General features: G+C 42.8%; 1 protein-coding gene across 2 annotated transcripts in view; it reads right to left on the bottom strand.

Moving 5' to 3' along the window:
• Positions 1-21,751, bottom strand: part of akt1 (v-akt murine thymoma viral oncogene homolog 1) — a 37,561-nt gene extending 15,810 nt beyond the window's left edge. For both annotated transcript variants that reach the window (XM_027000216.2, XM_027000217.2), the window contains exons 1-5: positions 21,616-21,751; positions 15,873-16,034; positions 2,410-2,538; positions 869-980; positions 413-539 (exon numbers count right to left, since the gene is read on the bottom strand). In XM_027000216.2, coding sequence (XP_026856017.2) covers positions 413-539; positions 869-980; positions 2,410-2,538; positions 15,873-15,918 — 414 coding nt within the window. In that variant the 5' untranslated portion in view covers positions 15,919-16,034; positions 21,616-21,751. The remainder of the gene's footprint in view (positions 1-412; positions 540-868; positions 981-2,409; positions 2,539-15,872; positions 16,035-21,615) is intronic.
• Between the last annotated feature and the right edge of the window lie 225 nt (positions 21,752-21,976).

The following is a 21,976-nucleotide window of genomic DNA, read 5'->3' as shown; positions in this document are numbered from 1 at the left end:
GTCACTTCAGTTTCTCTGAACAGCCTTAACAACGAAATACATGTGCTTGCAGAGGTCACTGAGACAATACAAGTCGTAGGATACCAGCAGGCAATACTCTTGGCCTAAAGCAAGCAATTACATTTTAGGAGCGATTATTTTTCAAGGATGGTTACACTTTCAATTAAGGAAAAAATTAGCAGGTAACCGATACAGAGTTAGCTCCTTCGAACATGAATATTGAGGTTTGCAGGAGCATGTATTGCATATATGCCTAGTACACTAGATTATCTGCTACTAGTGTTCAAAGAGTCATTGTAACAATGTAGTTATGTTAGGAAACTTGTTTAGGTGGATCTAAGACCCAGAGAAGTGCAAGACAAGGACACTAGGTCCTGTCACTGGGAACCATTCAAACGGGCGCAGGGCTTACCACTTTGTGCCGAGGTTTGGTCAGGTACATCTCCATGTCCATGGGGTCGGGGGAGGAGTCCATCAGCTCCTCTTCTTGTTTCTGCAGACTGTCGGCCACGGCCTGGATGGCTTTGGTCCATTCCTCCCTGAAGGAAAGAGGTAATGTCAGGTGGCACCCCGATGTGGGCAATTATTAGCTCACAAGTTAGCCAAATGTACCTACTAAAGATAAGTTAGCCCCATATATCACAGAATGCCATACAATTCACCGAGAAAGAAAGAGCTGTAGAAGGCGCATGCATGTGCATCTGATGACTCCTCTGGAGTCTCCACATGGTGCAAAGAGCGACTGTGTGCATGCGCAAGCACATGCATGTACATTTTTGTGTGCATGCATATTTCAGCATTCATATTTGAGCTCTGGGGTCTCTATGTGGAATGCGTGTGCATGGGTGTGTGTGTTTGTGTGTCTGACCGTTCCTCTGGAGTCTCCACGTGGAAGGTGCGCTCAATGACAGTGGTCCACTGCAGGCAGCGGATGATGAATGTGTTGGGCTTGGGCCTCTCTGTCTTCATCAACTGACACTCTAGACACATCCAGGAAGGACCCCGCCAGGGAGAGAGACATCAAGAGAAGTAGATGGGGAGAGAGAGAGTCATAGTTAAAGCCATTTATCTTTATGTCCAGCACTGCATTAAACACTCTCAGTGGGGAACCTCCCCAGTTGAGCTGCAACAGAACAGGTGCACTATGGGAGTCCAGACGAGCTCAGTCCAGCTTGCTTTGTACACAACATCAACGTTCAGTTCAAAGAGTCCCGTCCTGTGGTTCACTTTAAGGTTAGGACTACAATACATTTCATCCTAATAAAACACAATGACCATGCTAGATTAAACTCTTTGTTTTGGACCTTATCACTTTGTACAGCTAAAGATCATCAGGACATTTTCTAAAATTATACTGTAAAGTAACATTCTGAATTTAAAAAATTGTTTATTTGAGATAGACACTGTGTTGCATCTTTCTATCCCCAATACAGGGAGTGGTGTAGCAACAATAGTTTCATGTAAGGAGAGACTCTGTATCCCCAGTATAAAATATATCTTTACATCATCATGTTGTTTTTCAAGGGATTAGCTACCCAACATTAAAAGATTAAAGTCATGAGAGGTCTTCTCTCATGAATCGCCACGTTTGTGTTCTTCCTTTACAGAACAGTCCACTGAGGCAAAAAAGAGAGAAAAAAAAAAGCACAATGTCAATGTCATCAGCAGCTACAAAGCAAACACTTGCATATTTCTCGATGGAAAGACAAAAATGAGCTAAAGAGGCTAACCAGAAAAAAAAAATAGACAAGGAAACAAACAAACAAATAAAAACATAGTTTGTGGAAGCATTAGAACACAACTGTGTCCCAGAGTCTCCCTCGCAGCCATATGTGGTAGAGAAAGTCCTTTTTTTTTGGGGGGGGGGGGGGGGGGAATCAACATAAGAAGCCTGTCGTGGAGATGGAGGACTGGGGTGGAGGCCACCACTGTGTTCCAGCAGGGTTCGTTGACAGCCCCGAATGACTCGCACCATGCACCTCAGTCATCGGCATATACCAACATCAGCAGAGTTGCACTGCTGACTGACTGACTAGCTGCAGCTACTACTGTAGAGGCGAAGCGAGATAAATAATGAGAATCAGGCACTTAATAACCACTATAACTCACGGGTGTCAGGGAGGAAGTGTTTTCTTTAACAAACAATATGGCTCTCTAATTAGCCTGTTCAATCATAAGTGGCTTTTGGCAGGGATGGAGGGGCCAGTGTTTCTCCGAAGTTTGGAGGGAGAGGGTGAGGCAGAGGGTACGTGTTTAGATGTGTGCTGGCTCAGAAAGGGGTCAAAACTGATACTAGCAAAAGCCCACAGTTGGGTCACTCTGAAAGCTCGATTTGGACTTTTCAGGAGGTTTGAATCAAAGTCTGTTGCATCAGTGTTCCTGCTAGTGATGTAATGCTGAGACACTTACGTGCTACGGAGAAGTTATTGAGTGGAGTCTCCAGCTGGTCCAAATCCTGGGGCCGCTCCTTATACCCAATAAATGTACCATCATTCTTCAGTAAGAAATACCTTGGCCTCCACGTTTTAATGTACTCTCCTGCAGGCCAGGGGACGGGGAGCAAGATTAGCTTCAGTTTAATGTCAAATAATGGTATCAAAGAATGATTTTTATTTATATAATAATTTTTACAAATTTACAATTTTCATTTAAGGCAATTTTTAACTGACAGCAACATTAAATCATACAATTTATGAAATAGGTTCTTCTTTAAATAAGTCCTCTGACCACAGAACTAGCATGCACACTTGATTATTTATATTTTTAAACACTACATTCCCATTGAATCATCCACCTGTATAACCAAGCAGCCCAATTTCATCCATTTTTATACACTGCTGGAACTGAAAGGCTACAAAAACACATCAACATGCCAATCACTGAACACGTCTCTCTTCTCACAAACGTCCAGATAAAATCTGCTCTCTTTCACAGCGACAACCATTTATTTCATGCCGAAGAACAGAAGGAATCATTGTGCCCGATGTTGCAGTATACACTAAAAAGCACTTTCGCATTAGAAAAAAAAAAAAGACCTAACTAAAGCATCTGCAGAAAGTTGGAGTGGTACAGTTCTTTGAGAGAGAAATATGGTACAGTTTGAATTCCGGTGGAGGAGTAACCCCATGCAGCAGTTCCTTTACTGCTCTATTGCCTCCATGAGCTTTGGTGTGAAGTGAAGCAGGCGCTGACTCCATGACAGACCCACTGGTGAACTGAGCTGAGACCTGGTGTGGTGGGCCCAGGCTGTGCCAAACAGATTCCGTCTCAGACAACTGTGGTTACTGCTTCATGTGAATATTTCTGTGGCTTAATAGGAAAACAACTACCAAGTCTTATAACCTGTTAAAATATGACATAGTATATAGACATAGTAAAATATGACATAGTATATAGATGAACTGTGCTCATTTAGTGACACCACAACAAACAACAGTCCTGCACACTTCAGTACAGGACCCAGTCAGTCTCAATACTAAGAGTTTTGCTTTCGATAAAGGCAAAGCACTGGAAAAAGGCCATATCGGTTCTTCATGCAGCCCAACCTTGAGCAGTGGGCACACTTTCCCACCACCGGCTGTGTGGACAAGCAGCAGCAGCAGCAGCAGGGGACCCCCCCCCCCAACCCCCCACCCTGCCAACCACAGTCCACCTGACTCCCAGCGTGCCAGAGAGGGCACAGGCGAAGCCTCACACTGGAGAGAACAGCCGCCTCCCGCTCCTGCCTGCCTAACGATTTCCAATTTTGCAGCAGATGTCCAATATGTTATTGCGACTGGTGCCATTTTTCATCATAGCATTGGGGGGTATGGGCTTACTCCCGCTCTGCAGAAAAAGAAGGTTCCACCGCCAAAGCAGACTTGGCTTTAGGAGCTACAAGCCATGAACAACATTCTCAGTTTCAGTGTCCAACTGTGGCTAGAAGGTTTGCACTATAACGAGGCTTGCTGGAAGGGAAGGTGATCTGGATGAGCAGATTTCTACGGTTAACTTAATTATGCTCCATCATGCCCACTGAAATACATGAATTTGAGGCATACAACACTACACATATTTCCCCTCCATGAGTTTGCATTTAAACTATGTAATAGATGGAACATTCACCAACAGGTTACAGTAAAGAGGAAAATACCTTCTGAAAGAAGGTGAAGTATGATAACTATGTACATATTTTTTATTTATTTATCCATATGTGAAGAGAAATTAAGGGATATCAAACCCTAACATTTAGATTTGTGTATAAAAAAAAGGGGGTGGTGCTTCACACCAAGATTGTACAATAGTAAATTCATTTAAGTGGTTATATATGGAAACCATTTACATTTATAGCATTTAGCTAACGCTTTTTATCCAAAGCAACTTACAATTCTCACTGAGGACAACTTGAGCAATTGAGGGTTAAGGCCTTGCTCGGGGGCCCAACAGTGGAAACTTCGCAGTGGTGGGGCTTGAACCAGCAACCATCCAATTACAAGTACCTTAACCACTGAGCTACCACTACTATTCAGTAATTCTTAAGTGTTAAAATCTGTAACAAAAGTAGATAATATAGCTTTACTACAATGAAATGATACTCTCCTCACATTTTCATTACCTTTTTATAAATCAGTTTAGTTTAGGATGATTTTGATTGGAAAAACAAACAGACAAACAAAAACAAACAAACCTAAAACTAAAAATATTAGTAATTTCGTGCCCTTTGCTGGCTTGGTGGAAAAATACATAAATAAAAAGTTTTTACCCCATCATCCTCCTACCCCAAAATGTCTGATCTTATCTTGGCCCATGTTTGTTTATGGAAGTGAACAACAGGTGCAAAAAGTACCCAATTAGTGGTCCCAGAAGTGCTGTTCTTTGTAAAGACCTTATTCTTAATTCACACTTGTATCTATACAAGTGATATAATCTCTAGAACTGCTCCAATATCAGATGTTTAGGCAACATCGGACATCATAGCTGGGAAGGAGCCGTTTCAGACAGGAGCCCAGGAGAACTTTGGCTGACCCACCTGTCTCACTGCCCACACCCCCACACTTCCTACATGACCCTCCCTCATGTGAAGCTGATCAGCTGCCAAGCAAGCCTGGGGACAGCATGTACACAATGCCACAGTAGCAGCACTGGACAGGAACATGGAGTCGGGCATGCTCAAAGAAGTGGAGGCAGGCATCCCATGTCTGAGCCATCTTCCTAGGTTGAGGGGGTGGTACCAAAACCCTTCAAGGATTTTGCTCCTGGCGGCACTTGGCACTCACAGCGTTGCTTGTTTGACCATATGAGCTGTCCCAAAGGCAGAGGGCAAGTGCGCTCTCCACTGTTGAGCAAGATGAATGTTTCCGCAGTATTGATAGCTGAAGGAAGGAGAGTGAGGGTGTGTGTGTGTGTGTGTGTGTGTGTGTGTGTGTGTGTGTGTGTGTGCGCGCATGCACAAAGAGATGCAAGTGTTTGGACATTGCATGAAAAGTCAGAACTGTACAGCAATAACAGCATGCGTTTGTGTGCGTATGCATGCACACGTGTGTGTGTAGGCATGTGCATGTGTGCAACCACATGCCAGACCTCTGCCCAAAGGAACAGAGTGTCCAGATCTCGTCCACCAGTCTGTCTGACGCATGTCGCCTGCCTAAGCTGGCACGACTTAGCTGTGCACTGCCTGGCCTTTGCTGGTGATGACATGTGGGGTCACGCATCTTGCCACGCAAATTTGCACCAGGGGACCACCACTACGACAGCCTGTCAAAGCACTGTTAGCAAACTGTGTCTGTCTCCCTCCCTCCCATCAACATACACCTACCTACAAACATGTAGCAGGTTTTGAAACAAACATGTTCAATTTAAAATATGCTTATACAGACAGTTATCTGAAGTGCCCTGAGGGAGATTCCTAAGTTCTTTTGAAGTAACTATTGTTTCTCTGAGGAATGCAATCACATTTTTGCATGATTATCAAGAAAGGAACCAAATTCTAGACACTTCTATGACAAATTACAATAAAATGTTTCACTGCTAAAAAAAAAGAAAGAAAAAAAAAAGATTTTCTGCTACAAGAACAATATAGCAATAGAGCATTTTCAATACATAAAATATCGGAAACTGAAAACGCAGTAACTCCCACTTAGCATATTACAACTACGGCGGTAGTTTTGGAAGGTTGCTCATCTGTACTAAACCCGCCCTCTACTACGACTGCACCATGTCACGTGACACGAGATGTGCCCGCCACATCCGCCTGACCGATTACCGTCATCTTGCACCTTCCCTTTCGCGTAGTGCAACTTTTCATCACTTCTGCCAATTGGTCCGAAACACTGCCCAGCGCCACTGTCGGGTCCACCCGCGTTTCCTTTTTTTTCTGCGCATCTTCTTCCTCTTTTTCACTGTCGCATGTTCCACTTTTTCACACCGACACATAAGGCAACAGAGGAGCAAACGGTTAGCTGCAGCTGGTAGCTGCACATTTACTTTAATGCTTGCAAAGAATGTAAATGTATAGGACTGTGGAAATTACACGCACCAGAGCCATTATTATTTATTTACTGTCATTCATTATTTAACATCATTTGTCCAAAAAATTATTTAGTCGTTTTTGATAAATAAAATGCACCTTCTTATAGATAGATATTAAATTTGATCTGCTCCCATGTGGCACTTATGAACTCCATGTTGTTTGGTAAGAACTCACATGACTATGAAAGTTCAGAAAAGTCTTTGCTGTGAAATCGCAGTTCAGGAGATGCTGTGATGTTGGGTAGTTTGGCCCTATCAAGCTGACCCATCGCGGCAGTCTTTCGATATCAACAGCGTGGACACTTCCCATCACAGACGGTCTTGAAAACAGGAAGTGAACCATCAAGTCTGACTTCTATAGACAAGATAAGAGCACCAGCGTTTTATCTGTGGGCATCCATGAACTGGGTATAGCCGCACAGAGGGCATTGGAGACACCATATTGAACAAGCAGCATGCGATAGCCATCTTTCTCTTCTGCATACCCTGGCATGTGTGACAGGAAGGATGTGTTTTTATATAGTAAAGTATACATTCAAGTACAGATGTTTTTGTTGCTTTTTATGTTGTACAGCTATTTTCATATAGAGAGGATTGTGCGTTTTGTTTGTATTCATGTGCGTTCATGTACGCCATTGCCACGTGTATGTGGATCTGTCAGAAACTGATAGAGTGCTTGTACATGCTCAACAGCTGCAAAGCTCAGGGATTCTCGCAGGCTAAAGTGGAATATAATGAAGAGGAAGATTCTAGCACTAAAAAGACAATTCATCTCTATCTGACAACTCCCGTACGCATGCATACACACATACTATTCATCTCTCTGTGACAACTGCTGCACTGCCCAAGCGGTACAATGAGACACAACTGCAATGTCCCCTTTTCTCCCTTCATCACGCCCACACATGCACCTTACATTAACTTCAACATTGAAAAAGGTTTAGAAATATTACAGAAATCTAAGTGTTGTCACAAGAAAATCTCACCTCCAGCACTGAATGCCAACAGACAGCAACATCTAGATTGAATATCTGAGCACAATGCCAAAACATCCAAAAACGTCACACCATATGAGCCAAATCAGCTAGGTATTAAAACACTGTTAAACAGAAATGCTTACACAGCACTTAAAACACTGTCCCAGACTGATGGATGGCACAAAACCAGAGCTGCTCAAAAATCAGGTGGTGGAATTTGCTGACTACAGGGCAGCATAGTGGCGGTGTTACTGCACACAGCCCTGGCCTGGCACTAGGTGAGCTGCTGGGAACTTGGCCACTGTATCAAATAACATTCAACTAAAGTTTCTAGGGAGTGCTAGATAGCAGAAGCTGAACAGGGATCAGTTTCTCGTTAAGAATGAACATCATAATCAGCTGGCCTTGGATTAGTGGGAAAGTGCGAGTTTCTGACACCATTTTCTGCATGTCCAATTGAAGGGACCTGGGTCATCTCGGAGGAGATAATTGGAGAAAAAGAATGTCAAAAGAAAGGAACACCCGTCTGTTGCAATGATTACAACATGATCTAAATGGAAAAAACGAGATGAAAAAAAATGAGCAAGGAGAATGAAATGACAAAAGCAGGAAACGTTAAGGTGAGGAGAACAGATAGATGTACAAAGACAGACAGACAGACAGACAGACAGACAGAGAGAAAGAAACGGGAGAGACCCCCTTTACGGCACCACCCACACCCAAAAGGGAGGACTTCCTGAGGGAGCAGCCGCTGCATTCTATCCCTCCCCATTCATCTCCCAGGATAAGAAAAGAGAACGGGAAGCACTGATGACTGTGTGTGTAAGTGAGAGAGAGAGAGAGAGAGAAAGAGAGAGAGAGAAATTAAGGGGGTGGGGTGTTTATGAAGAGGCTAGCATTAAGGTTGAGGATTTAGGGAATTAAACTCTAAAAACCGGGAAGGCGTGGGTGGTGGTGCACTTTTGTTGCTTTTTTTTACTGGGTCACCCTCTCTCACTCAGTCTCTCTCTCCCTCCCTCCCTGGTATCCCGCAGCTGTGGCAGCCGCCCTGCACACTGCATCTCAATGAGTCGTCTCCCACCAGCGGCCCAGCAGAGCCCCCTGTGGGGCTCACAGCTCAAGGGCCCTGAACTGAATCACCCACCCCCCTACCCACAGCAAGGCCTCCGCCTGTCTTCGCACACATCCCCTGTCCACAGCAACCCGTGGTGCCAGTCCGGCCTGATTCGACGGCCCAGGGGCTCCGGCTCTGTCCCTGTGCCTCTCCCTCCTCCGTCCCTCCTTTCTTCCCCCCTTTTGTTGGCCCCTTTTTCTTTCTCCCCCGCAGCTGGATGGGACTGAGCCTTTGGCAGTGCTCCCCCTCCCCTCTCCCTTTTTCTGCCACTGCTGCTGGGGTGGGCAAGTACACGGTGGAAAAACTGGGGGGGGCTCTGGGGGGAGGATGAGGAGAGGAGTTGAACCCTCTTTCTCACGCTCGTAAGAAAGCCCTCACTTCTTCTCGCTGGCCAGAGGCACCTGCTGATTACCATAGAGACACTGTGTGAAGTCCTGCACCCTCCCCCTGCCCCCCTCCGGTTTTTCTTCTGTTTCAGACCCCCACACCCCACTCCCCCCTCATCTCCCTTTCCCTTTCGGTAAACAAGTGGTCCATGGATTAGTTAAATGGGATACTGCACAGGAAACAAATAAACAAATAGAAAGAGGGGGGAAAAAAAAAACAGAATTCTGTAATCAATGCTCACTATTTACGTAGAGTCTGGTCTTGTTCTCAAAGGCTAAACTTGGCTACCAATCTCAAAGTACAGCTATGGAGGACTTACAGCTGCACATGTTTATACAACAAAAATGTTTTGTTTAAGAATTCTTTGAAGAGAAGGGTGCTTCCATGCACTTCACTTGTGCAGTACATTCATCATCAAGTCGCAGGTTTTGCTCTTTGTAAGTTGATTTGGATTTGATCTGGGCACATAGAAGGAGCGACGTGGTTGCCAAGCAGCTATGCTCTCATGGTATGCATTGTGTTTCTCATTCACAAAATGGACATATTTCACCAACAGCCTCCCTTTGTAACCATGACCCTGATCAAAGAAATAAGACTCCATTATTACACGTTGAACCTAAATTATATGAAAATATTGCAACACAGTGGCCTTTTAATGAACAAACTAGACACAGTTTGGCTACATGGCAGTCTAAAGAACCCGTGGGCATAAGTGAAGTTTGCTCCAAGCCTCCCATGATTGCCAGCATGCCCAAAAAGACCTGTGACCAAACCGATGCTGCACTTAGACCTCACAATGCATCTCCTACAGTTTAGGGCTCGCCGCATCTCAAAGGCAGCCCTGCTCTGGAGCACAGTCCAAGCAGGGGCACAGCCACCTGACTCCATATCTCTCTTAATAGTGGCATGACTGTAGAGTGCAACGTAATGGAAAGCTGGCCATGCTCTGGCCAGTTGCTGAGGACGGTAGCACCGATGATGGATGCGTGGGCCGGGCGAGAGGCACACCAATCGGAAGCCAGCCCACACACTGCACTCCAGGGCCGGAGCTGTGATTGCACACTGCCAAAGAAGACCAGGGTGTTTGGGGGGGGGGGGCAGCAGAGGAGTAAAAGTGAAAAACAGAAGTGAGGGAAAGCCTGTGAGGGGCCATGGGGGTAAAATAATAAAGAGAGATGTTGATGACGAAAAAAGAGAGCAGAGAACAATGACCTAACTGCAGAGCAGGAGGTTTTGGCACAGGAAAGTAAGCACACAGCAGGCTGACTGTGACAGAGGTGGGCCCTGCTGGTGCGCACACAGACACACACACGCACATGCACACAAAAACAACCCCCCCCACCCCCACAGTCCCCGATACCCCTCCTCCCGACAGCTGCACCATGGCAATTTACATCTCTCCAGCACATTTAGCAGGAGCCTGTCTGCTATCACCCGAGGCCCAGGGACCCCGCTGGCCCCCAGACACCAGACAGAGTGCTCTCCTCGTGGGGAGCCCTACTCCACTACTGCCACTTCTTCAGTCAGCACTTCTCCACTGTGGCTGCTACTTTCCCCGATAAAATTCCATCTGTGATAAAGTGTTGCCATCAGGGTAAGGCACTCAACACAGCAGAGCTAAGAGCAGTCCATATTTATTACTGCAGAGGGCAATTTAAAGACAGCAGTGGCTTCTATTCGCATAGCACAAATCCTTCAATGAAAAGGATGGAGGCTTCCTGATGAACAGGCAGGAGCAAGAGAGATAACAAAAAAGGTGGGATAGAGGGCAAGCATGTCTGACCGAGAAGGTGGCAGCTGCTAAGAACTATGCCACAATGGGACAGTGCAGTGCTAATCAGGTGGTTAAACAGAAAAAAAAAACAACACATACACAGAGAAAGAGAGCGAGCGAGAGAGAACGAACGCTGGGGCCAGAGGAGAGATTTACACTATTCATAGTAAATAAGCAATGTAAAAGTCGAGCAGTTATTTTGAACAAAACAGTGTACATTTCAAAAGCTGACACGGCAGCCACACCCAATTTAGACCACCCGGACTTCCACAGAATGACACATGGGTGTGCTCTAATCAGAGATGAGAGAGATATGAGAGAGAGAGAGAGAGAGAGAGAGATAGATAGAGATAGAGAGATAGATAGATAGATATGACCAGCACGAAGAAAACAGGCCCAGGCCTGCGAGGTCTGACCAACACCATGGAGCACATCACAACCAGAGGCTCACCCAGGCCTGCACTTCCCAGCAGGTGCCAGCAGCTTTTCACAACCACCTTCCCAATGGCTGGCATCGTCACCAAGAGCAGAGTGCAGGAGCACATCTTCAGTTTCAATTTTAAATTCTCTCTCTCTCTCACTACCAAACCATGCTTGCTGCAACCTTTGTTACTCTAATGAGGTGGCCCAATCAAAACCCTCAGCAAAAAAATAAATAAAACAAAATAAAAATCACAACAGCGAGACTTTGAGGTTTATCTCTAGGCTTAGCCAGGTTCTTGGAATATAGAATAAGGCCTCTTTAATGTCTGACGTTCTGGCTTTGATTAAAATTTTTTTTTTTTTTAAATGTTTTATGTTCCTTTTTTGAAACAGTGCTTTGCCTGGCTGCCTCCTTGAGCATGGCTCAGTTACACAGGTGACATCAGCGATCACCTGAAATGTGGCAAAACAAGAGGGAAATGATGGCCCTTGTTTAAAAAGACAGCAAGGAAGAAGGCTGAACTCGGTCCTCCACATGGCTGATTTTGAGAAAGATTGGCCATGTTGCTAGAGGAAACGCAATCATTCATCGCTTGATAAATAATATGCCAGCCATCAGGGCGGGGCATGGCCTCGCCAGGCACGGGGGTGGGGGGCTGCCTCAAAGTAGCACAGCACGCTACTAAACGCCTCTCATTTTAGGAGCTTCCTGTGGGATCCAGTGCGGTTTTCTCCTGGGGCCTGTTCTTGATATCATTCATTACGTTTACTTAACTGCGGTATGCTACTGAGCATGTCCTTTCAAGGCCACCATGCAACTGTATGATAGAAGACGAGTCATCAAAGCATAGTATAAAGTATGTTTATGTAACTAAATTATTTATAATTGAGCAGGAGAAACAAGCATTTTTTCCAGTTTCTCTACAATGACCAAGATTACATTTTAATCTGTTCTGGTGTTTAAATCTAAGCACACAAATGAAATGGCAAGAAAGGCTGTAACACTAATTTCAGCGTGTTTTCAGAAGACTGAACAGAGGACATCTGGATAACACCTGGAACAGGACATTAGACACTGGATTTTCTGTCATCAAATTGCAAACACATGCACATTCATTGATGTTTATACAGTGAAACGGTGGATTTTACAATTGCATCAAAAGGTGTCAAATAGGGCGCATTAATGCATTATAAGCTCCACGGGACAGCACATCGGTGTTTTTTATGACTGGGGGACCAGAGTGACCATGCAGAGACAATGTCATGGTGAATATGCCTTCTGTGCGAGTGCAGGCTGAGGCAGCGACGCCATGACAGTGACGTGACGTGACACCAAAGGCAGCGCTCCACGAGGCCTTCTGTTCCAGACGCTCTCCTTCTCACCCCCTCCTAGATCTAACTGGGGAGAGGCCCGGTGACATTTCACTGGGCACAGCTGCTGGCTTAGTGACAGAAAAACATTCGGTAAGGACAGTTTTGGGGGAGGGAAGGGGATGAAGACGGACACGCAAGTGAGGGCCAGCGTGCAGGCACGTGTATAGTGGATTTAGATGGGACTTAGATAGGCGTGGCACCTGTGGTGATTAACAGTAGCATATTGATTTCTCAGAAAGTGACAGTGGTTTTTGACTAAAATATGCAATAAAATGCATTCACAAAAAAAGGAAAGAGAGGGCTATAAAGTGTATGAAACCTCTAATATTTCCTAGACAAATACCATTTTCCTAGAAAATACCAGGTAATACTCATCTTCTATTGCTAAAGTATCTCTGACAAAATGTTATGTTCCTTTTTTGTACCTGAAAATAACATTTAAAAGAGCACACAAAAGACTGGAAAATTCTAACATCTGATAGCTAATATTTGAAACTTAAACTATGGCCTCTGTTTGCAGCCTTGTGTGTGTGTCCTGACATTAGCTTCAGAGAGCCTGCCAAATATTCACACAGCCAACAAGCCAACCAACTGAACAAGTGAGTGAGCTTCCTGCCCCTCAGCCGTTGGGATAAATGTGAATGGAAAGGTCTGCTGGCTATGTGCGGTGCAGATCTAAACAGCCTAATGTGCTCCTCCTCACCAGATGCGGACTACCACCACCCCTTTGCCACCCCCACCTCAGTCAGCCACCAGCTTGATGCTTCCTGTTCCGCCTAGCCAGGCGGCTGGCTGACGTCATGTGTTTTTCTCTTCTGCTCAACAATACCACAACAGTTCTATGGCAGAGGGAACAGGCCAAAGCGTTGTTTCAGGAGGAGGCATGCTGGCAGAGAAGTGGCCCTCGTTGCATTTCACTGCATCATTGGCTCAGTGAGAAGGTACGCTACCAGGATTTTGAAAGTTTCTGGTGATATAATGCACCTTTGCCATCAACAATTAGAGACTTAGATTAGATTACCATCATACTTAATTAAAATTATCAGACGTAAACAGTTTCCATTCATGTTTTAGAACTCTGAATCAATGAATTAAAAGGATGACAAACATAAAAAAAAAGTATTAATCAGAAAAATGCAAGGTCAGCGGGGCATTTGGACAAAGCTATGTGAAATGGCAATGTCTGATCAATAGAATCATCAGTTATCTAACTGCCTGATTTTTCATTTAATAAACGTGTGAAAGAAAAAAAAAAAAAAAAAGAAAAACCTATTGAACTCGATTCTCTGACCACCCTCTCACACTTCAGCTATGCTCACTTCCCCTCTCTCTATGTGTCAACAGAATTGAACACTACACATTTGACTCATGTTATCGAAATCAATCAGTTGCGGACTGGGTAAACAGAAAGTGCTTCTTAAACTAAAACTAGGGTAATACACAGTACAGGGCTGGGCTTCCCCAATGCTTTATCTTAAAATAATAACGCGACTATCACTCAACATATTTAAGATGGTATTAACACGACAATGCATTTGGGAAACAGGTTCCAGAAACATTCAAATCTGGACATCAAATCCAGTCCTGGATTCTGTAATCACCAATGAAAAGAGTTAAGTAACTGGCTAATTATCCTGTCACAGAGGTAAAGATGGGCCAAAAACTCTCTGGACCTCAAGGATTGTGATTTAAATCTCTCAATACTATGGCTAACTTACCAAAGTAAACTAGTAGTGCAACCAGTGGTCCAGTTAAAAATGTGTCAACATGATAGTTCAATTTTAACTTTTTTTTTTTTTTTTTTTTTACGTTTAATGATAATGTTTAGCAAAGGTTCTGGACTTTTATTGCATCTGTTGAACTTTATTTTATTATATAATCACTTCCTTTTCTTCCTTCTTTAAATAAAACGTTTTCTTTAGAACTTCTTTAAGCCGCATCGCAGACTTTTTATCACCTTCTCCTTTTACATTTAGTCATTTTGAATGAAACTTTCCTCCACAAAACAAATTAGCCAAGAGTTCAAAATTCTAAACATTCAAAGAGATATACACAAAATGGACAAAATCCTGTTATGATGTTTTATAAGAACATAACAATATTAACACTGTAATTTGAATAAAAGAAATTTAGTGCAAGAATCAAATATTTATCTGGCCGAGTAAAAAAAAACATGCAAAAATGTTTCCAACAAATCAGGAACTCTTGTTAAAGAATAATTATGGAAATTTCCATTCATATGTAATCTCTTTTCTGAGTGTTGAAAAGATTATTGCTAACTGAAAACGTGAGATTTTAGTGTAATCCTACTGCTCAGTACAATGGGGTACTGAGATCAATACTGCAAGAAGGATTAACATATGGCATAATGTACACTGAAGACAGCGTTCAAAGCAGAGAACAAATGCATGCCATCTTTCAGCACTGTTCTCTGACTGCTAGGATGCTAACCTCCATATCCATCTTGTGACCATTACCCATGTCTGCAAAATAAATGATAACACTCTCCTCATCAGGAACAACTGTAGGTTGGATCTGCAGGTTCACAGCAGGCAGGTGTGCTGCAAAGCCCAGAGTTCACAAGCACATGCGTGTAGCGGCAAAGCCATGACAGAACGTGTGCCCGGATACGTAGTCAGAAAGCACAAGAAAGCAGACGCACTCATTTGGATTTCATTTTAATTATATGAAATTCATGGGATGTGTAAACATTTTTTTCTGAAGGCAGTTTATTTAGTTTTAATACATAAGCACAGCATCTCTCAGGGTGTTTTGTTACACTGGTGATGAAAAGATGAACTAACTAACTGGAGGAGAAATGTCTGCCTAAAATTAGGATGCCTATAAATCTGGGGGGGGGGGGGGGGGGGCATGATCAATTTGTCTTTGTTTCCCCATATGTATATGTTCCATGTATGTGTCCCTACATGTCCCCTATGTTCTAAGTACATGCTGCTCATAAAGCTTCTGCGTTCAGTTCAACTGTCCCCTAATACAGAAAATAAAAGAACTAAGCCATGTTGTAAAAGTGAAGACGATTTGGATGACAGTGGAGCAGGGTGTTGTCAGGAGTTCAGAAAAACTAAAGAGAATTGGGTGGGTGGGTGTGTCATATATATATATATATATATATATATATATATATATATATATATATATATATATATATATGAATGAGAGAGAGAGAGAGAGAGAGAGAGAGGAGGTAGCACAGATGCTACCAAACAAATCCAGGAACTCTCAACATGCACCCTTCAAAGGGCAAACATTCGTCTGGACGCACAAAAACAGTATTTTGACCTACTGCAAAGCATACCTCGTTTGTGGAGCCATCCCTCCTTCACAATCATCACATCGGACATGCTGGCCCAAGGGGAGCTGGTCCGTCTAGCCGGCGTCTCAGAAGGAGAGCAGCCACTGCGAAGCCCGCAGTCTCCTCTCTTTGGGCCAGGGCAGGGAGTCTCTTCTCAAAGGTTACCTGTAACGGCATGGCCAAGAACATACATTAGCCTTACTGTAAAGATATAATTTCATTTACCTGACAGCATAATTTCAAAGTATTGTACAGATCAGAAACAATGCAAAATTCTTGGTACATTGTAAAGATTATAAAGGATGGCAACAACTTCTGGAAACAACAGGAAGTAGTGATGATACTGACAGGCAGTGAATTAGCGACATAAAAAGAGCTTGGCTTTTCTGTGTCTCTCACTGAAACGGACACAGTTGCGTCCGTAGCCCTGTGCTGTACGAAGACACATCACTGTTGTCCTAGCTCATGAGGCGCCATGCTGAAACTGTGTTCATTTTTAAAATGCTTCAGTAACAAGGCAGGCTTAATCTGAATCCTCCCCTAATGGAAGGCGTACAGCTGCCATGATCATTAATATTTCAATGTGATCAATGAATTAAACAAATTTATTTAAAACTGAAGCACTGTGTAAGTACTCAAGTCTGTAACAGTCTACATCATGTGTATGGGAGTGCTGCAGCAAAAGGTAAAAAGATTTATAAAAAAAAAAAAAAAAACAACATACTTAAGGCAAGTCTAGTCAGTTACTTTATGTAGACTGGATATAGTTCAAAAGCTCTTATGATCTAATCCAAGAGATACAATAACCATAAAAGAAAAGCAAAACTTGAAGGCTTGGATGTTCATCTTAATTTGGAACAACAAACAAAACACAAAATAAACAGCTTCACTTCTATCAGACTGAGCATACAGAAGGAACGATGGCAGTAACAATATACAACATATCAGTATATAGTATCAATATACAATATAGGCAGTATCGATATACAACAAAAACAATGAGTAATCTAGGAATACTGGAGTGCTAGCAAAAGACTTACCATGGATATAACTGATGAAGCACAGAATAAGTGGTGAAGTATAATTTAAAATAAAACTAAAGATACAATCAAAACTGTAAAAGGCCAATATACCGAAAAATGCAAAACTATTGAAGAGGTCTTTTCACATAATAGTGGCAGTCAGAATCAATCAAATTTTAGTCCACTAGACTGCACATGGAAACTGCATCAGCCCAGATTATCCTAAAAGTTGTCACATTTGCAATACCTAGTTAAAATATGTATTCCAAAAAACAAAACAGTTTTAGCTATGCCCATACATTTCTCTATAGCAAGTCCTTGGAAAAGCTTAATTGGAACTTCAGAACAGCAGGTTAGTGTCACTCAAAAGCCTAAGCTTAAAACACTAGCTTGTGGTGCAACCTCACAGGAGAATTAGAGTACTCTGTCCAGCAGGTATCTTGGCCATAAGTTACACACCTGTTTCCAACCAAGTAAGCATGTTTCAATATTTTGATCAGACAATCAAAAGTACAAGCAGCCAGTGGGGACACTGCAGCAGTTTCTACTTTCCCAAGGCAAAATTACATAAGTGTTGACAAGTAGAAATTGTGAAAACTTACCAAATGTCCCAATTTTAAAATAATTTCAACAGAGATTCTACAGCAGAATTGGTCAGTATTACTGGATAAATGTAAAGATTCCATATTGTGTCATACTCTGCTTAAGGTCCACTAATGACAGTTTAGTAATGATAATGTTTTTTTTATTTTAACAGTTTTTCTTCATTTTGAACTATTGTATCCCCCCCCACCAAGTTTGTAAATCTTTGTTTTTGCATAGGGTAGCAGTACCTCCAAAAGTTACACTACACTTCCTACACTTTATTTTTTATTTACAATCTATAATTTCTTTTTTATTTTTTATATACTTTTTTTTTTTACTCTACACATTTTAAAAGTGAAGATATCAAAACTATTAAACTCCACATGTGGAATTCTGCGGTGACCAAAAATGTGTTGCACAAAAACAATTCTTATGTTTTAGATTCTTCAAAGTAGCCACCCTTCACCTTGACAACAGTTTTGCACACTATTGGCATTGTGTCAACCAGCTTCAGGAAGCAGACACCCGGGATGCTTCAGCAAAGTTCAAACTTATGCTGAGCACTTGTAGGCTGAGGGGCTGAAGTTCATCAAAAATGTTTTTAATTGTCTAAGATTATGAAAAACCTACATTCAATTATGCATGTTCAAATTGTGTGTATATATATTAATAGTTGCATGCCTCACATTGTAATTACCAAATTTGTAAACCTTTGCTGGCAGAGTTCCCACTGTTCAGGGTTCAAACATTAGCTGAAACCATAACATTTCATCCACTATCTTATTTATTTTCAGCAATAATAAAAATAGTGACTGGCAAATCTTGCATCCCTCTATTCAGTACAGGCTTGTGTGGGCTTCTTTTGCCAGTCAGTAGATTAGCTGTGAAGCTAAACAGAGTTGGGCTACTACTTCCTCATCTGAAAGAGAAAGACTTCAATGGCCAGGATAAACATAAATAATCCCAAATGTGTCGAGAGGCTGCTCGCTCACAAGAAGTCATTAGTGTGGAATGGGCAGAGGCTGCATCAATCTGACCCTTTGCCTGGGGGACCCGGAATGCTAGGCACAAACCCCTCACACAGCCATCATGACTGAATGTGGAAAAAATGTCAAGGTATGACCATGGGGACTGTGGAAGGTCTTCAGTAGGGCCTTCACAGCTACAGCAGCAGACGATTCAACAGGAAATTCAAACAGATAGGATACCCTGAGGAGCCTCTCAACCCTCTGTGTGCAGTCTTACACCACCACCTAATCTCGCTGACACCAGTCCTTAACTTCAGCTCTCTCGTACACACACACACACACACACCCACACACACACACACACACACACACACCCACCCACTTCCAAACATTTCTTCCCCTACCCCACCAATTAAGAGTACATGCAAGGGATCTTACAAAGCTAGAGTAACACAGATGGATGGAGAGAATCAGATAAATGGAAAGAGAAAGCTAGATGAAGAGACAACAGCAGTGCATGACGGACTTGAAACTTAAACAGTGAGCGCCCCTTAAACGTGAGCAGTCTCTACATTGCCAGTTGACTCCATGCTGCTCAGGAGGGAGGGGGGATGTAAATGCCTGCATAGCTGGCAGGCAGCCAGCAGCAACTGAATGAACCCAATACCCTGACGGGGGGGGTCGTCACATGGCGTACTGGGCCCTGGGGCTTCCACCCACTCATGCTCATTCTCTCTCCTACTCTCATTCCCCAATCATTCATCATCCAGTTCTGACTGCAGGGGCAAGCCCCATTCAATGCAAATCTGTGTCATGCAGCAGGACAACATGGTGGATTCTACATGCGTCAAGGCTGCAAGACTGGGCTGTGAAGCTGGCCAGTACAATCACCACTTCAACATGAAAGGAAAAAAGGGACCATCACTAGAGCTATGGTCTGGGAGCTTCTCTACCTGTCCAATAAAGAAAGCATAATTCCAAGGGATGGACTTCTTATTACAATGATGGTTCATCCAGCACACTGTGACAAAATATGGCTCAAACCCTGGTTTCAAATGTGGGCATAGAAAGATTGACTATTAGTGAGTTAAATAAATTAAGTTTCATCACAGAAAACACTAAACTGCCCAGTGTTGTGATTTTCCATAACTAGATCTGAATGGCAATGGATCTTACCAGACTATTTAATATTCTGGCAGTGGGTTCATCTGCATGATCATAAAATTAGCCATAAAACTAGTTTCATGTTTATTGATGTAAGCAGTGAACCATGCACTGCCATTACAACATAATTAACTACATTTGGGGCAATGATGTGCAGTCAATAGACAAACAGGAAATAACAAACACGGCACCATGACCATCAGAGGCAAGCTTGATCCGGTATTGCAAAGATGAGTGTATAGTAAACACAAGTCAATAAGAGCAAGCTGGGGATTCCCATTCCACAACACATTTACAAAGTTGCAAAAAAGTGGCCTTTAGATTGTTAAATAAATAAGCATACAGGAATATTTCTACAACCAACTACTTAATTTAAACCAGAATATGAATTCAAGGACATTTCAAGCCTAAGCCTAGGAACTGCATGAAAGGCCCAAAGGGCAATATTTCCGTTTAGGGTTTTAGAGGAGTCACTAACTCACTGAAGTGTAGTACATCTGCAAGCTTGAGCTTGCAGGGAATGTTTGGTTTTGGCAATAAAGCAATTTATTCAATTTTTTCCATGAACTGTCTGAGTAATCTAGCTCACACGTGGCACTAGGAGGTCAAACCATTACACACTCATTTGACATTTTTACAACAAATGACTTGTAGAGTACATCATTAGATAACAGTTACATTTGAGAGGTTTTTCCAACCTCTTGTTAACTGATTATTTTAAGGAAGTGCATAGGGAGGCAATAGTTGTTATGAGAGACAGCTCAGAACGTTAACTTGGAGTCAAGGGATAAGCACATCTAAGGGGGTGAGGGCAATTTGGAAGCTAAGAAATCTTAAGAGATTGTTCTCTCCAAGACCAAAGACAAGTGAAGGTCACTTCTATGAAGGGCTAATGTCAGAATCTCTTTCTGGATGACTTTTAGGCCAGCCTCTCTCATCCTCCGTCCTAAGGCGTGACTCCAAGCACTGACGCGCACAATAAGCCCAACTGTGTCTGAGCAAATTTCAAACGGCATTCCTGGGATTCTGCATGTTACTGGCGGCACATTTGCGTCAACAGGACCCGAAGGAACTCAAAGTCCTTTCACATACCAAAGGACAAAAAAAAAAAGATAACAGAGTGTGAAAGAAAAAGCATCTTCAACTAAGAACAAACCGAGTCAGTACCTACACCAGCCCGAATCACAAGCCAATTTTCGAGACAGGCTACTAACAGCCCCTACTAAGGTCTCGTGACTTTGGAGAAGAAAAAAAACAAAAAAAAAACAGCAGGACGATATCTTAAACCTGTGGATCAAGTGAAGCTGAGGGCAACTCTGTTGATCTGACCTGAGGGCGTGCATTATACGTGTGAAAAGAAAGAAAAAACATCTTTAGCTTCCATTTTGTGTTCTTCCTTTAAGCACATGTTGTTCGCGTCCTACAGTCAAAACAATCAAGGTTCAAAGAGTAACAACGTGGGAGTGAACACTGAGCACTGGAGTAAATCATCCTAACCACTTCTTGCTAGCATGAGCGAGCGGGTAAATAAGAAACCTTGGTAGATAAATAAATTGAGCTCGCTTACGATTACATGTTCCCGTTAAATATTTTTCTTTGAAAACGAATTGTTTAGCGTATGATCTCAGAGAAATAGAAGGCTAAATGAACAAAAAGTAGGCCTATCCGTCCACGCGGCGGTCATCTCGAGACGAGGACACAATGTAGCGAAATGACAGATCAATAAAACATTTTGACTAGGTTATTTTAACTAGACACATGGTGTTCCGGTTAGCATACGTATGGTTTTAAGCGTTTTAATCTACATTCGAGAGGAACAGGAGCAAACGAGCACTTTATTCATTTGCTTAATGCAAACGAATATAACCAGAAGAAAAGACATGATTCTGGGCCTAGACAGGGCAGACAGGGTGAGAATAACCGCATCCTATATAATACAATGAGACCTTCCCTCTCAGTTAACAGTCGGACATAATCCATAAGAAAAGACGAAAAACAACACTATACCTGAACAATGTATCAAAATTGTCTCCGGAACATTGCTTTTAGTGGCGTCGGCAATTTTACAGGCAGCTAAATCCCACAAAAACAGGTAAAACTGTTTTCATTTACCCCGCTCCCCTTTGCCTTTCCTCCACTACACCTCCCAAACGTTGTCTGCAACGCTACTCTTGCTCTTCGTTCAGCGTGGTCCTAGTGCCGACCATGTTTCTCGCCTATTGAAATAAATGTGTATGTGAGAAATAAAAGACCTCTAAAATATACATACGACGGTGCTATAAAATTTTCATCATAGTACATCTTTGATAATTTTAAAGCTCAAACACTGCTCAATGACAAGCAGAAAACGTTTAATATGTTCATTTTT

Source organism: Electrophorus electricus, chromosome 13 (assembly GCF_013358815.1).
Source record: "Electrophorus electricus isolate fEleEle1 chromosome 13, fEleEle1.pri, whole genome shotgun sequence".
Classification (NCBI taxonomy): domain Eukaryota; kingdom Metazoa; phylum Chordata; class Actinopteri; order Gymnotiformes; family Gymnotidae; genus Electrophorus; species Electrophorus electricus.
The sequence above is the reverse complement of the archived record's forward strand: the minus strand, read 5'-3'. Positions and strand labels throughout refer to the sequence as shown.